We start from the raw sequence: 16,654 nt of genomic DNA, 5'->3' as shown, positions 1-16,654 counted from the left end.
AGCCCTGTTCTACAGGCCAGTTCCTACCGCAGCCTCTGAGGCGGCCGCAGAGCGCAGCCAGTGCTCAGGGCCTCAGCTGAAGAAATAGGTGGATTCCATCACCTTCTTCAGGTTGAAATCACCTAGGGGAAGTGAGGGAGAAGAGCCGTTAGGAAAAGCGGGGGGAAGATGGGGAACAGGGACAGCCTCTCCCGTCAGCCCTCGCGCAGCTCCCACAGAAAACCAGGCTTCAGCCCAGGGGGGAATCCAGGCAGCAAGGGAGCCCGGAGCTCTCCCAGGCCTGATGTCCCTTCCCATTTGCAGCGGGAGGAAGAAGAGGGCAGAAGGGCACATCAGCATCAAGGAGGGGAAGGAAGAGGGACATTCCTGGCCTCGCTGGGGGCAGCGCCACGACCACGGGATCAGCAGCCTGGGGCCGAGCTCGGCAGCTGCTTCGCAGCACGGGCCAGCACGTTTGCCTGCTTCGGTTTGCAAAGACAGAGCAAAGTTTAGCCAGATGGTCTGGCTGAGGCAGGGCTTAGGGATTAGGAGGAGTTAAACTAATTGCCTTAATCCGATTGCATGTATATCATGCAGATCCTGGCAATTACCGTGCTCGGAGCCTCGCTCCCATCTCCAGGCAAATGCCTTGCTGCCGGGAACAGATGGGAGAAGAGCACTGAGAGAGGGGGCAGCACCAGCAGGGAGAACCCAGGGCCGAATCCCAAGGAAGGGCCGGCCTAGTTCCCATGGAAGCTGCAGGGAAACGTCTCCAGGCTCTGCTGTGCGGCCCAAGGCAGGCAGGAAAGGCTGATCCTAGGGATCACTTTAGCACAGCTGACTGGAGCCTCAGTTCGTCCAGCTTTGGGGCCCCCATGAGCTCAGGGGCTTTGAGGGCCATTCACCCCCCTCATCTCCAAACCACTCCTGTGCTCCTACCTGTCTTAGGGACACTCGACAGCTGCTCCATCAATTTCTTCTGCAAAAGGGCTTTACTTTCATTATCCGAGATGGGTGAACTAGAAAGAAAGGGATTGAGCCCTGGGAACAGGCGCTCCCCACGCTGCTCCCCCACGCAGGATCCCCAGGACAGGCTGCAGCTCCAGCCTGAGCAGCCCTAAGCAGGTGCTGAGGCACCTACAGGCCCTTTGCAGAATCCAGGCCACTTTGGGTGTCTCTGTGCTACCTGCCTGGCTCTGCCTCTGACCCAGTGTGTGTCCTCATGGTCCCTTCCTTCACATGGGGAAACTGAGGCACGGGGCTCACAGCCCACCCCAGGGCCCAAAGGGATTCAAGCACCGAGTCCTACTTCATTTCTGCAGGAAAGGGATCGAGACACCTCGCTTGCACACGGAGGCTTAAGCTTAAGGTCAATTTGGGTATCGCTCAAGGAAGCAGAGTTTCCCCCCAGGACAATCTCCGGGCACACGACCCAAGCTCTGCGCGGCTGGACTCTGGCACAGCAGCTCCCAGGAGAGGAAATCCGTGTGGATGGGGAGAAGCGGGGCGAGGGGATGAGCAAACAGGCAGGAATACCTGCAGTACTTCTTCAGCATGAACTCAGACAGATCCTGCAGGATCTTCTCGCTGTGCAGAGCCACAAACTGCTGCCGACAGATCTGATGCAGGGAGCAATGGTGAGCAGCAGCTCAAGGGGCGTTTTGCCCTCCTTCCCCTCAACGCTGCTCTCAGGCAAGACAGGGCAGAGCAAGGGGCAGGGAAAGCAGTGGGGGAAAAGGGCAGGGGGCTGAAGGTGAAGGGAAGCAGGGGCCGACCCCCCTTATTAACCTATTGCACAACAGGCTCTGGGAACCTCCCAAGGGAAAGAGCCCAGGGCAGGACAGAGGCACCGACTCCGGTCTGTGCCGGAGCATTCGGCACCGACTGGCACACATGGATTCTCCCCCAGCCCTGCCTTGAAGGATGCCAAGAGATGAGGCTGGGGCACCAGGAATTCAGCTGCAACTGCCAGCAAGCACCCCACATCCACCTCACTTGGGTGAACAAGCCAAGAAATGGAGCAAAGCCAGGGGAAGCAAGGGCGGGCAGGCGTCCAGAGGATGGATCAGCAAGATCTCTGCTCACAAGGAGCTCGAGAGGACACTTTTACCTGGTTCATGACATCCACGGTGAGCGCGTGAGTCCAGTAGCAATCATGGACCGAGACAAAGTTCAGGCCCTGCCTGGAAGGGAGCAGAAGGGGCCGTGACGCAGTGCTCAAAGTCTCGTCTCTCTCTGATGTCCCTTATCCCACGCAGACCCTCTCGCTAACATATTAGCGGGGACAATACAAGCTCAGGACTCCCTGCTCAGGGGCTGAGGATCTTCCAAGAGAGACACTAACCCTGGAGGGCTCCCCATCCCTGCCCTGCTGCTCCCCTCAACCACCCACTTGCCAGGAGAACGTCTCCCATGTCCCTGGGGACGCTTCCCCAGCACAGAGCTGAGTGTCTGAGGCCAAGGAAGAGCTCAGGCCGCCCCCGCTTCCTACCCGAGGCAGTGCAGAGCCGTGAGCATCATGTGCGTGGAGTCCAGGGAGTGGATGAAGTTGGGTGGAAAAGCGTTCTTCTGCTTCACCGTATCAGGCTTCCTGCAACACAAAGAGGAGTTGGGGCAAAAGGCAGAGCCCACCAAGACACAGGGGACACGAAGGCAGCTCTGAAGACCCCAAGGCCTTGCTGAAAGCAGCACAGGGCTCCTCTCCTACAGCTCAGCGGGATGGCAGGAGCTTTGCCGCATGTCAGCAGGACATTTGGGGATATTTGTCTCCAAAAAGCACAGGGAGGGACAGAAGAGGCTCGGTGAAGACCATGAGTTAACACTTACTGGCTGTTGCTGGCATTCTTCACGCTCAAGTTCTGCATACTGCAATTCAGCTGCAGGGAGAGAGAACACGGATCAACTCGCAGCACTGCCCAGAGAGCATCAACGTTGACTTCTGGAGAGGATTACGCCAACGCGCTGCGGTGCCGACGTCCCCTGCTGCAATGCAGGCTTTGAAGGGGACCTGTCCAGGACAACCTGGTTCCCATGACAGCTGTCACTCCCCCTGGCACCTCGCCTCCCTCCTGAGGATGCTGGCACATCCTTCACCCCTTCCCAGCAATGTGCTGATTCCGGGAGCCTTCCCGGAGCCTTGTTCCCTGTGAAGGCCGAGGAAGAGGCTCCTGCATGCGGAGGGCCCCGGCCCGCTCCACCCCTGCAGAGCCGCCGAGGCCGAGCTGAGTCAGCTGAGCAGCGCGTGGGCTGCGAGCGCAGCCAGCCTGAATCACGGCGCCCCGGGAACGGCTTCCCGGGGGGAACAGGCACCCCGGCCGAGCGAGCGGGGCCGGGGAGCAGCAGATTCCTCAGCAACCCGCCCGCGCCGCCGCGGGGAGCGACGCGGCTGCAGCTGCGGGGGACACCGGCCTCCTGCCCCCTTCGCTGGCTGCCTCGGGATCCCGCCGCGCTGCCGGCTTCCCAGCACGGCAGAGGGAGGAGCGCGGGGCGCTGACACCGGACACTCACCACCATCGACTTGGCTCGGTAGTAGGGCTGCACGATGGGGAGACCCAGCGGGGTGACCCACTCCACCGTCTGTCCCGACTTGGCGATGAGCTTGGCGCTCTCCGTCAGCCAGTGCTGGGGCGGACGGAAGGGGGAGGCAGGGAGGGAGGAGAGGAAAGCGGCTGTAGTTAATGTGGGCAGCTGGGCACATCCTGCTCCCTCCCAACAGGGGAGGGCAGCCCTGCACTGGGCACAACCCCACACCCTCCGCGCTGGGAGTCTCCTCCCTGGGTTAGGAGACAGCAGAATCACCTGCTTCCCCCTTCCCTGTCTGTGGAAGGAGCCAGGGAAAGAGTGAGAAAGGAGGCAGCAGACACCTTACCTGGATATCTCGAGTTGCCGAGAACATCTCTTTGATGCCATTGAAAACCTGCTTTACAAGGTAGTGAGATGCATCCCACAAGTATTCCTGCACGGACAAGAGGCAGAGTGAGAAGCCAGGAACTGGCCACAAAACAGCGCAAGGCAAAGCAATAGGAGCAGGGGGAAGCTGAGAGCTCCTCTCTTCATGCCATGGGCTGCTCAAGGCGCCTCCTGTGCTAAGACTGCAGAGAGCTGGGGGGTCCGTAGAGGAAGACGGAGCTCATTGCGCTCGGCTCCTTGTCCAATGGCAGGCGATCTCTGTGCAATGTCCCTGGGTGACCAGGAGGCTCTCGCTGCCTCATGTGCCCCCGGCAGCACAACGCAGAGGCAGAAACGCTCCCAGCACCAGCCTGCCACAGCAAATCATCCACTCGGCAAGGACTGTTCCACCGTGGGGTCACGGTACAAGGAACGCGGCAAGAGGGCCAAGTCTCCAAGGGGTCTGCTGGGGACGAGTGGAAGGAAGGGCACTTCCAGGGGGAAGAGCACAGTCACAAACCTTGTTCTCTACCCAAAACGCCGTCCGAGGCTGCCGTGCCTCCCACTCGGGCACGGGGGGGATGCGGAACGGCCCTGCCTGAAGGAACCCCTGTTTCCCCCGGCTGCGCGCGCTGGCTGCTGCTCTCCCCGCAGAGCCCTCCACGGTGCTGCATGGCCCAGCACGGGGGCCTCAGTCCTGCTCATCCCTCTGCTAGCCGAGATTCAGAGCGTAAGGACAGCGCGCGCAGGAGGGAAACCCATAGGGAGTGACCCCGGGTGTCACTCCTGGCTGTGCAAAACGCTGCGAGGAGCCTGGTGGCCGCAGCAGAGCAGAGGCCGGGGCGGGCGAGTTACCTCCGGGAAGTCGTCGAACTCCTTGAGCCGCTTCTGCATCTGCAGCCGCCCGCCGTAGCGCGTGACGCCGTACACCACGGTCATCACCGTCTGCTTCACCACCTTGCGGCTGATGAAGCCTTGCAGCACCTGGGCAATCCTCACTCCCTGCTGGGCATCCTTTTTCCGGAATTCCTCCACCTGAGGAGAGTGCTCAGGAGGTCGGTCCCACTGGGCTGCCTGGCCCAGCCTCCCACCGCCCGTGTTCAGCAGGGCCATGCAGGAGATCCTCGGATGCTCTGCTGCACAGACCAAGGGTGCTCGGCGCCCACAAATAACCACACGCGGGGTGAGCACCTTCCCCCTGTTGCCTCGGCACAGCTCCGTGTCACTTGGGTGCTGGGTGGTACCAGGCATCACAAGGACGGGGCGCTAGGAGTGTGTCTCAGGAGACAGGTTCTCCTCCTGCTTCTGCCACCCTGAGCAGAATTTCAAGGCAATAAACCCTCCGTGTGCCCCTCCACCCGGCGGTGCCCTGCTGCCTCCGTCAAACACGGACATCTCCAAGGCAGAGCCGGGGGTTTAACGCGAGTGCAGCGAGCGCGGTTAGTCTCAGCGCACTTCCCAGCAGGCTGACTTCATATTGCATGTCTTGCCAAGAAAACTGCAGCCCTGGCATCAGTGCCAAGGGCTGAATCCCTTCCTGTTCTCCCCACACAGCTCATATGAAGGAAACCCCATCACCTGTGGACCAGCCAGGTGTTACCTAGTGACAAGGAACATTCTCCGTCTCTTTACTGTCCTTCTCCTGGATTTAATCCAGGATGCAGAAATCCCTGTGGCTCATAGTTACCTCCGTCCAAGCCAGGACAGGTCTAAGAGACCCCTTATTGAGACCCCACCATGCCTCACCTGCTGGGCCACCGCACTGTAGACATCCTGGGGGACATTGCAAGGCATCAGGTTGACAGAGATGGCACCAATAAGGTCCCGGCCAAGAGCTGCGTAGTGCTGCAGGCCATTGCAAGAGCCGTCCTGCAAGCGGGCAGAAGAGAAGACAGGAGATGTTAATGCACAACGGAGCCCTGCTCATTGGCCCTCAACGAGCAGCGCAGAAACTCCGGGGTCAGAATTATTGTTCTTTCCTTTCCCTCGGGACAGGCCCTGGTGGCTCTCCCAGCAGTGGCCCACATCATTTTATTTCCCTTCTAGCCAGTTTACCTCTCGAGGGATCTCATCACTAACCCGCTGCTATCTCTGAGGTTTAAAAGACAAACAAACCAGCCCTGAAGCTGCACTGCCTCCCCCTGCCCCGTGAGTTTTCAGAGACATTAAAGCTCCGTGGAAATGCCAAAACTAGAAAATCTGGAAAATGACAAATTCAACCGAGGCGCTCCAGAGCTTACACTCAAAATAGGTCTTAGGAAACCCAGGAGGAGGATCAGGGATAAGAAGAGACAGGAACAAGCCAAAGATCATTCAGCAAACCCACAACTGACTCGGGCTGCGCCGCTGCTTCTCCGTAGCCAACGGAAGCATTTTTGTTAACAGAAAAGCCATCCTGCTCCCGACCCGATCTGTCCCCAGGCTGCAGTTACAGGGACACACACTGACTGATGTGACACAGCAGTCGGCCTGACCGCCCTCCTGGGACCAAGAGGAGCCCGGATGGGGCAGGCAGGACCGGAGCGGTGGTGCAAGAAGGGCCTGCTGCTCCCTGCAGAGCTCCAGCAGAAAAGCTGCTGCCTCCCCCTGCTCCTCCTGTGCTGGGGTTTCCGTGTTCCAAGGCCATGGGAAGGATCAGGCCGGCTCTCCTCAACGCTGCACGTTGCAAGCGGAGCACACGGGGCAGCCCAAGCCCAGAAGGCCCTTGCTCCAATGTTATTGACTGCACTCCCTACACACTCCCAAATGCCCTCTTGATCTTTGGTTGTTGTAACAATGCCATGAGGGCCCTTTGGTTTAGCTGGTCTCATACATATTCCAGACCACTGCTGTTGGCAGATATCGCCCCCACACACTTCATTAGGGCCATGTGATCTTCTAATGAGATAAATGAGGAAACCATTCTCACAGGAAAACAATTAATCACTGTCTCCTGTGAAGAAAGGGGATTTATCGGTGCAGATAAATGCCTGGCTGGACAGCAGCCGTACAGGGAGCTGCAGATCTGCTGGGACGTGGCAAGAAGGCATGGAGACCTGGCTAATAGGAGCAGTTGACCTGTCTGGGCTCTGCTCTCCGGTGGGAAGGGCAGCTGCCTTTGGAGAGCTGAGAGGTCGGAGCGAGCGAGCACGCCAGGGATCCGGGCACGGGGCACACGAACGAGACCCGTGTCACCAAACATGGGGGCACAGCTGATCTCTGTCCCCCAGCCCTTCTCCACAGGCCTCATCCTGCCCCCTTGGCTCTTGCAGGGCTCCAGCCTCAGAACGGGAAGGAGCAGGGAAGGTGACACCGGCGCAGCCCTCACCCCGCGGCTGCCGACACCGGCTCTGCTCTAGGCAAACGTGAGCAAAGCAGCATGCAGCAGTTTTGCTCTCAAAACGCCACCAATCCTAGGAAGGGCTGGCTGTGTTACATGGCAAATACAGCACTGGAGACCTCAACACGTGCGCTGTCCTGAGGTTTTCCGCTCCGCTCTCTTCCCTCCCTGCAATCAGCCCACTCACACTCAACGTGCTCCCACCTGGTGAACGGGGAAGTGCGAGACATAGGCTGCCGGATCCGGGGACCTCGAAGCCTTGGCGATTTCCATGCAGCATGCCAAGGCCTGCCAGGGCTCATCCGTCTTCATCCACCACTTCCTGCCCTAGGAACAACAGAGTTGGTAGGAGGTGCCAGCGCTCCTCAGCGCCCCACACCACAAGTGGGCAAGGTCAAACCCCCGGGCTCCAGGGAGGTGCTGGGCAAAGCAGCTCCTGTCACCCGCCGCAGTGTCCCTGGTAACTAATGGCCAGGTTTTCACATAGCAATGTGCTATTTGGGAAACTCCACAACAACGTGATTCACTTTTTCTGGTCAAAATGCTATCTTTCAAAATAGCTTTAGGTCAAAATTGATCTCATTTCCATTTTTTTTACTCCCTTTTTTATTTTATTTTCTAGAAGTTATGCTAAAGAAGAGATTTAAGTCTCCCTTAAAAGCAAAGAAGACATAAACGCTCTCTTTCCTTAGAGCATTTGGAACAATTCTCATTTGAATTTAAACAAAGATAACGTTCACGCTTTTCAGTTTGGTCGCTGCAGGTCGCTTGCCTAGGACTAGCTGCAGGCTCTCCAAGCCCAAGCTATTTCCCTGTGGTTTAGGGTCCCACCACATCACACAGCCCGTTCCCCACGCACCGTGAGCGGGTGGTCGGCCGAGTCCAGGATGTCCTCCATGACTTCATTGGCATATTCCAGCCGTTCCTGCAAGGAGTTCTTCTTCTTCAGCCCCGTGAGGTTAATGAGGTGGATTTTCAGCCAGTCAAGGCCTTTGGGGCCTAGCGGCCTTCCCTCTGCAAAGAGCAGGATGGCCCGGGTGACATCGTTACCAAGGTGGTTGAAATAAGGTGGGCAAGGGTAAGTCCTGCCTCGGAAGTCCATGTTGTGGGGGAACCAGAACACCTTGTCCCTGACGTGGTTGGCGATGGAAAGCTTGTAGAGGGAGTCCATGCGCAGGCTGTGCATTTCGGCTGCCTTCTTCTTGCACAGCATCAACTCGTGCTTCTGGGCCTTGTTCAACAGAGAGGGATTGCTGGGGGTAGGAGGAGGCTTGGGGGCCTCAGAGACGGGTGGGGGGATATCCAGCTTCTCGTCACCTTTGTCATTGAAGATGGAGATGATGATATCCAGCACCGGTTGGTTAATCTTCCAAGCGCAGTTACCCAGCTGGTTCAGGGCATCCAGCACCGGGTGGAGGTTCACCTGAGGACACTGATCCAGGAGGGCCTGGTGCTGGACGGCCCCATCTACGTAGCGCATCAGCTTGGTGTCATTCAGGACATAGGCACCAAAGTGGGGGGACGTCCAGGGTATGGGGGGGCACAGCATGGGTATGACGCAGGAGTTGAAGGTCAGGGTGGTCTCGGAAGCATCTGCTATAATCTGGCACAAGATCGGGTGGGGCTTCACCAGCCCAACCTGGTGGGGGAGAATTAGAGAGCTGAAAGTCAGCGGGAGAGCAGAAGGAGCTGGGGGTGGAGTCTGGCAGAGCACGTGGTTAATCAGTGATTACATAACAAGCCCGTTAAGTAATGACACTGCACAGCACCAAGGGCTCCTGGCTCACCTGCCACGTGTTGCGGAAGGAGTAGATGTGGTAGAGGACAGGGATAAGTTTGGACTCCAAGCGGGGATTGAGGATGTTCCTGGGCACCTTGACGGACTGCACAAGGAGCTCCAGCAGGTGCATGCCCAGGCGCATGTGCAGCACGTACGGCCAGCTGCAGTCCTTCAGGCAGAGCGAAGGTCCAAAGCCTGTTTCTGCCACCAGCTTCTCCCAGTATTCCCGGGGCAAGTAGTTGTCAGGCTGGGAGGTGAGAAAACGGGGTCAGTCAGAGGGGTGAGTGAGCTAGATGGGACCTTACCGGTTCTTACAGGCTCTGCAGCAACAGCTCTCCAGGTTCCAGCCCTTGTGCTCGCAAGGAGGACAGGCACACTCTGCCTAGCCCAGTTAACAGCCCCACTCTGCTGCTCTGGCTGCCACAGGCCCCAGTGTCACTTCTCTGGCCTGGGCTACCTACCTGGCTGTCCTTGGCCAGCAGGTGGATATAGTTCTCATAGACCTTCTGGACCTTCTCCAAGTAGCGGCTGCGCATCTTCCTGTGCGTGATGTATCTGTTGTAGATTTTTGAGCCTAGTTCTCTGGCCAAGAAAGCCAGGGACACTCCTTGTGGAGAGAGAGTGTTGATGACCTGAGAAAGGGGAAAGCAAAGAAGAACTTAAGGAAGGAAGAGCAGAAAAGCAAAGTAGGTGTTAAAGTCCCCATGAGGGGAGCAGTGAAAGGTGCTGAATCCCATGATGCCAGGCAGATGAATGAAACAAGTCCAGGACAGAGCTGGGGCTTCTCTGGCTATCAGGCAGAGGAAGCAGAGTGGGCTTGGACTCAAACAACCTAGGCAAATTTCAAGGCTCATATTTTGACTCTGCTGGTCCAAATGACACGCTGGTGCTTCCTGGTACTCCTACAGAGGTTTGGGAAGCCTGGTTTGGGGCAGGGCAGGGACCTACCTCCATCATGATGCTCACATACTCCTCATCAGGCAGCAGGCACAGGTAGGGGTAGAGCATCTTGGACCCTGACATGCTGGTCTTGGACATGTCGTGTTTTGCCTTCTGCAGGGCCTGGAGGATGGAGTCGTGCCACTGGGAACGAAGGCTGGCCAGCAGCTCCCGCTGCACAGGAAAGGGAAGCAAAGCAGCAATGCTGTGACAAGACCAGGTCACTGGAGATCTGCCCCCCTTCTTTAGGCCACTGAGCCCTGCACAGCTCCCAGATGTCCTGCTAGCACCAAAACCTGAGCTGCCCTCCCTCCAGACCAGCTGCCACAGGCTCCCCGGGTTTTACCGCTTTGGTGGCTTGTGGGGTCATAGGTTTCATCGCTTCCACTGATTTGATGGTTATGGTGTTGCTCATCTCCATCTCCAGCTGCTTCCGGAAGCGCTTCCGCAACTCTCGCACAGAGAAATCCAGCTTGGGGTACGACGCATTCCTCTCCTGCAGCGAGTGAGGCAATAACGATCAGGGGAAAATGTGCTGGTTTTCCCAGCTCCCCTGCAAGAAGCCCGTTGTACGAGCCCTGCTGAGGGCACCTCGAGCCCAGAGGTCTAAGGACTCTGGCTGGTGAGTCCCAGGGAGTCTGGAGTAGAAGACCTCTCTACACGTTGCCTTGTTCCTGTGCCACTGTCAAGCACCCCTGCAGTGTATGATGTTCACCTCCAGGACCCCCGGCCAGCCCTTGGCTCATCTGCTGCTTTGTAAGGCTCTTGCTAAGGACATTTACTTGCTAGGAGACAAGGAGATGCCCAGTGGGTGACTGCACAGGTTGCTGAGCAGAGACCACATTATATATTATATATATGACATATTATAAATATGGTACGGATCTGGGCTGGACCAGAATGCATCCTGAGGACAACTGTGGACACCATTTGCCCAGCTCCAGTACCTCCCTGCTCTGCAGAGACACATCCCTAAGCTCTGTGGCTTACCTTGGAGTAGAAGTCCCGGAGCAGCGAAGACTTGCAGATCTCGGGGGTGGGCGGAGGGGGAAGCTCATAATCGGGCTGGATCATCCTGACGGCCCTCAGAACCATCTCCTTCTCGTCCTCCTCAAACAGGCACTTTTGGAAGAGCTCATCCACACAGAAGCCGTCGTTCTTCAGCCGCTCTACACAACTGAGAAGTGGCAGATAGGATGGGACTGAATCTGTTGCACGGAGGTGGCGGGGTTGGACAGAAATCATCACAAATGAGGCAGGAAACAAAGTCTTTAAGCAGAAGACTTAGCACAAGGAAGAGGAGACAGGTTGGGGATGCCTCCTTTTGAGGATCTGAGAGCCCTGATGGGATCAGATTTCTCTTTCCTCACTTTCCCCCTAACCAGTGTCAACTGGGCAGATGTGGGACACACTATACGGCTCGGAGTCACCCCACGAGATTCCCGACAGCCACAAAAGGAAAACCTCTCCCAAGGCAAGGCTTGGGAACTGACATCCACCAAGAAAACGCTCTGCCCTCAGCAGAGGAAATCAATACCTGGCTCCAGCCCCTTAATAGCAGCCAGTGCTGCCAGTCTCACCATGGCAGGTGACCCAGCAGCTTTTCTCTGCACCAGCCTTCATGCCAAGAGCAGCTGCAGGGGGAAGCAGCAATTCACATTCCCTTGTAAAGGTCCAGCAGCCCCTGGGACCAGGACATGCCGCACGCATCTCTCTGGGGAGGCCTCCTCCCTTCTGCACGCTGCTAAGTCCATGCCCCACACAGCAACTGCCACAGGAAGGTGTGCCTGACCCAGCCAACGCGGGCTCAGCCTCAGAGAGAGGGAAAAGCACTGTAGCAATGGGCACAAACAGCAAACCAGCAGCAGGATGAATCCCGAGTCCTCCAACAACGCGACCGTTGGACAGCCCGGCAGCAGGACGCTGTCTGTGGGAGCACATGGAAGCCTCCTGGCCTTCCGTGCAGACGGAGAGGCCGGGAGATGCTGCCTGGGTTGCAGGAGCTGCAGGGGTGGGAGCGCTGCCTCCCAGAGCACAGCCAGTCCTTGGGACAAGGTCACCCGCCTCGGGTTGCAGCATCGATCGGATTCTCCTCCCCGTGCAGGCAGCACCTCCGCGGAGCAGGCGGCTTTCACCTTCACACACTGCCAGACACTGAGCAAAAAGATAAAAGCTCCTTCACCCCCAAACTCCCCCTCTCTCCCCACGGCCTGAGCTGCTAAAAGGAAACCTAAGGGGCTAGAGACAGCTGGGTCAAGAGGCAGAAAACTGCAGCTGGTTGGTTGATGCTGTTTGCCAGGGGCTCTGGGTAGCACGGGGGAAATCACAAGCAGCCGTCAAGCCTGGCTATAAAATTTAGCTACTCCTGCTGCTGTGGGACTGCCCAAGGACCAGGAATGATGCTAAGCAACTGTCTCTAAGCTGCCTTCATGCAAATGCCAGGCTGCGGGACTCCAGCAGCCCTGATCTCTGCCAGGGAACCAGAATCTCCCGCGTGCCCTGAGATCTCCCACTCCCCATTCCCGCAAGGATGAGGAGAAGCTGCAGGACTGCAGCCTCCCGGCTCTGCCAAGCGGCAGCCGGGATCTCTGGGATGCAGTGGGGCGGGAGTGACAAAGCTGGAGCCCCACCTGCCGGCCAGCCTGGCCCTGTGTGGTTGGCGACCTTGGAGGAAGGAGGACAGACGGCTCCCAGCCATGGCAGAGATCCAGACCCCGAGCCCAGGTACCCATCACACTCAGAAAGCAAAACTGGCAAGGAGGAGGTCTTGGCAGCTTCGGGAAAGCACTAAAGTGCCCTTGGCCAGAGCTGCAAAATGCTGTGAATCCTGTTGCTCCTTTATGCCCCGGACACAGCGCGTTCAGGACACTGGGAACAGGCAGGATGAACAGTCCTGCTTCCCAGAGCCATCCTCAAAAACCAACCCACATCAGCCCCGTTAAAAAGAGCAAGTCCCACCATACTCAGGGATGCCACAGCCTGGGAGCAGAGAGAAGGGGAACCCAGGCTCCCACGCTCCACTGCAAGGCTCAGGCCACGCTGCCACCAAGGGCAGACTGTCACCCTCCGACTGTCTGTGCCAACTGGGAAGAGCACCTTCAAGAGAGGAAGGAGAGCACACAGACAAGCACCAAGTGCCAGCAGCCAGAAACCTCTGCGTGGTCACACACACACACACGGCCTGGGGAGGCTCGCGGTGACAAAGCCATGCAGCTGCGCTGGGCACATCTGCTTGCAGACAGTCCAACAGGCTGTATCGGTGCAAGACCAACGTACCCCCAAATCAATGTCAGGTGCTAAATCAGCTCACTGGGAGGTGTTCACTCACACACATCTAGGAGCTGTTAGAGCCAGGAACAGCCCTGGCTAAATCCAGTCTGCCAGGGCTTCACAGGGTCCCTTTAACTTCTCATTTTGGGTCTGACATTTTTATTTTGCCCATTATGCCCCCCAAAGGGGGCAAACTGCCTGGTCACATTGCTTCAGAGAGCTGGCTCCCTGCAAAAAAACAGCTGTTTCTGGCTCAGCCTATAAGGAAGGGCAAATTCTACTGGGAGATGCTGGAAAAATGAATAGAAGAGCTATTCCTCAGAGTAGTAAGGAGAGGCAAACAGGAGGGAAAAGCCTAGGAGCGTGAGCGCACAACCAAGGAGAACCTGAGCAGGGAGAGGTTGGCAGCAACCCAGGGAGCTGCTCCGTGAGCTCCAAGGGGGAGCACATGGAGCTGTGTCTGGAAGGAAGGTTCCTCTCACCTTCCACATCCCTCTTCCTTGTGGGATCTCAGACACAACCCCAGCAGCTGGGGGTGATAATGCACAGAGCGTGAGCCACCCCCATGAGGAGGGGGTCGGAATAGCCAGATGTGCACAGAGGTGGCACCTGGGGCTGGGCAGCTGCGTTACCTCTGGATGGCTTTGGGGGAAGACCCGTCACGGCCCAGGCACTCCAGCTCTATCGCGTAGGAATCCAGGTTGGGCCTGAGGCCGATGCACTGCAGCTTGAAAAGCAGCCGGCTGATGCGGGACAAACAGCCCTGAGGAGGAGGAAGGAAAAAGGGCATGGAAACAGACACCAGCAGCGCTAAATCACAACTCTTTTCAACTGTTTTCCTAAAAAAGGAAACAAATCTATCCTGACCCCATCCCTTCCTCCCCACAAAGTCACTTCACAGCGATCAGTGGCCTGATCCAGTGGTGTCAGATCAGCTCCATCCCTCTCCACCCGGTATTTCTCACTGGTGCGTTTCATCACCTAGTTTGGACAGCATCAGATGTCTAACAAAATAGCCCCAAAGCTGCCCAGCAAGACCCACATCCCCCCTGTCAAAGGCAGATGCTGTGACATCCTCGAGTACGGGCGCTGAAGACATGTTCAGAGACAGAACTGCAACCTCTCTTTCCACAAGCTCTTCCTCCTGCACTTGCCCTTTGCCACCCAGGAGCCTTGTCACAGGGCCAAGAGCAAAGCAGCCCCTACCTTTTTCGCCCAGCTACGCATCACTATGTTGTAGGCAGCAACAGGCAAAATCTTTCTCTTCGCAGCAGACCTGTGATACGTGAGAAGGAGCTTCTCAGCCTCCTCCGGCTGCTGCAGGAATTGGAAGCACTCAAGGTTGGAAAGGATGGTCTGCTCGATCATCTTGTCGTGGTTCTCCTTGTCCATCAGCACCCTCCGTGGCCTGCGTTTCTTTACATCCTCCACCTCTGTGGTTCTGGGCTTGTGGGCAGGACTGAGGCCAGCGGGGCTGGGGCTCCAGGTCGGCATCGCCGCTGCCCTCAGGCTCTCGCTGGACTCGGCCTTTGTCCTGCTCTTCGTTTTGGCCTTGGTCTGTTTCTCTGCCAGCTGGGTGGACACCTCCCGCTCTACCTTCAGTTGCCTGACGTACATCTCCTTCTTCAGCTTCTCGACCCAGGGCCTGGGCCGGGCCGCTCTCTCATCCTTTCCCTTGGGAGCAGATTGCTCCCCGGCCGGGCCCGGCGCTGCCGCTCGCTGCGCTGGAACTCGGCTCTTGTCCTTCTTCCGTGGAGCCAGCTCCGTTTTGTTCTCTGTCACCTCTGGGACATTACTGGCTTGGAGCTGCTTCACCCGAGCTTTCAGCACTGCCAGGAAACACAGAGTAGGGACAGAAATCAGGAGATGCAAGAAACCAGCCCTGAATCTCAGCTCTGACAGCACCCAGGAATGTTTTTAGGAGAAGGTATGGAAAAAGAGGGTCTACACAAAACTTTTTCCCTCCATCTGACTCCCAGTATCTCTTGGCAATGAACTGCTTTACCCGTTCCCTCTCTGGACTCTATCTATACACTGTGGCCCTTCCCAGTGTCACTGCAAGGAAGAAAAGCACCGAGCTGCTGTCAGGCTGCTTCCTTCGGCCTCGCTCCAAGCACTGCATGCCCTGAGCTCACCCTCTGCTTCAGAGACACAGCAGGTTCAAGGGTGGTCTGCCAGGCCCTGGCACCCCGAGGAGACTCTTCAAGTCCCCCTTAGAGCTACCCTGCACTCGTACAATTCATGTCCCCTGAGAACAGGGTGGCTTCCATGTCCCTGGGACCACACATGACCAGCAGGATCCATGGGAAGTCCTATACCCTCATCCACACTACAGGTATCTCCAATCCTAAATACTCTTTATGGTTACACGGAATGGGAAGACTCCTAGCAGGCCTCTGGAATGCAGAACAAGGGATACGGAACAGTGTTCCCTACACACCTTCCAGCAGCTCCGTCCTCTCAGAGACGACGTTCCCGATTGCCTTCTCCTTGGTGCTGGCAGAGTAGTTCCTGAGAATGCTCCATGGGATCCCTGCATGGGAAGATGTGCAGACAGGGATGTGAAGAGGCCGCGCGCGCTGCTCCGCGGGACCTTCCCATGATACCAGGAGCAGGGAGCAAGCGGCACCCCCAGCCCCAGCAGCTTCACCAGGCTGCGACCAGGCGGGTCTGGGCTGTGACAGGACAGGGACCCCCTCACCTCCAACTTCTCAGAGGGCCCAGGGACCCCCCCAGAGCCCAGATCTGCCTCGTGTGGCGGCAGCATCACAGTAACCTCACAGCACGCGGGCGCTGCAGCCAGTGCAGACAGGACCCAGGGACCCCCCAGCTCTGCTCCAAGGAGGCTCCAGGACTCCAAGGACCCCCCAGCCCCATCCCCATGGCGGATCAGAGCCACAGAAGCCCCCCAGCCCCAGCTCCCTCCTCATGCTGGGGGGTGCTGGATCTCAGGGACCGCCCCAACCTCAACCCTATGGAGGGGCCGGGGCCCCAGGAGCCCCCATAGCCCCAGATACCCCTCACTGCGGATGGACCAGGCCCCAAGGACCCCCCCGCACCGTCCCCACGGGGGTCAGAGCTCCCCCAGTCCCAGCTTCCTCCTCACGCGGGAGGGGCGTCAGGGCCGCAGGACCCCCATGCTCGGCCCGCGCTCACCCGCGCCGTTCCCATTCCCCGTTCCCATTCCCCGTTCCCGGTCCCGTTCCCGTTCCCGGTCCCGTTCCGGGCTCCCGCGCTCACCCACGCCGCGCAGCCGGGCCGCCCCGCGTAGCGCCGCCCGCAGCCGCAGCAGCGCCATGGCCCGCGCTACGCCGCCATGCGGCGCCCCGCGCATGCGCCGCGCGCCGCCCGCCGGGAGCCGGAGTTCCCGCGCGGCGCCGGACTACAACTCCCGGCGTGCAGCGCGGCCCGGCGCCGCGCGCGCCCCCTCTGGCGGCAGCGGGCGGCGGCGCCACCGACGGGGCGGCCCTGGGAGAGCG

General features: G+C 58.3%; 1 protein-coding gene across 1 annotated transcript; it reads right to left on the bottom strand.

The window, feature by feature from the left end:
* Window positions 1-65: 65 nt before the first annotated feature.
* On the bottom strand, window positions 66-16,473 carry POLRMT (RNA polymerase mitochondrial). The gene is made up of 21 exons (XM_088526742.1): window positions 16,416-16,473; window positions 15,616-15,708; window positions 14,382-15,004; window positions 13,808-13,938; window positions 10,896-11,082; window positions 10,252-10,401; window positions 9,915-10,079; window positions 9,428-9,598; window positions 8,974-9,213; window positions 8,046-8,825; window positions 7,391-7,513; window positions 5,614-5,736; window positions 4,723-4,902; window positions 3,848-3,934; window positions 3,487-3,600; window positions 2,806-2,855; window positions 2,471-2,569; window positions 2,090-2,162; window positions 1,516-1,598; window positions 919-998; window positions 66-122 (listed from the first exon to the last, which is right to left on the bottom strand). The coding sequence occupies exons 1-21, from the start codon at window positions 16,471-16,473 to the stop codon at window positions 73-75; spliced, it is 3,660 nt and encodes a 1,219-aa protein (XP_088382868.1). The 3' UTR covers window positions 66-72.
* Between the last annotated feature and the right edge of the window lie 181 nt (window positions 16,474-16,654).

The sequence above is a fragment of the Tinamus guttatus genome, unplaced genomic scaffold, assembly GCF_059628265.1.
Source record: "Tinamus guttatus ecotype Peru unplaced genomic scaffold, ASM5962826v1 Tinamus_guttatus_pri_ptg000254l, whole genome shotgun sequence".
In the NCBI taxonomy this organism is placed as follows: Eukaryota; Metazoa; Chordata; class Aves; order Tinamiformes; family Tinamidae; genus Tinamus; species Tinamus guttatus.
The sequence above is the reverse complement of the archived record's forward strand: the minus strand, read 5'-3'. Positions and strand labels throughout refer to the sequence as shown.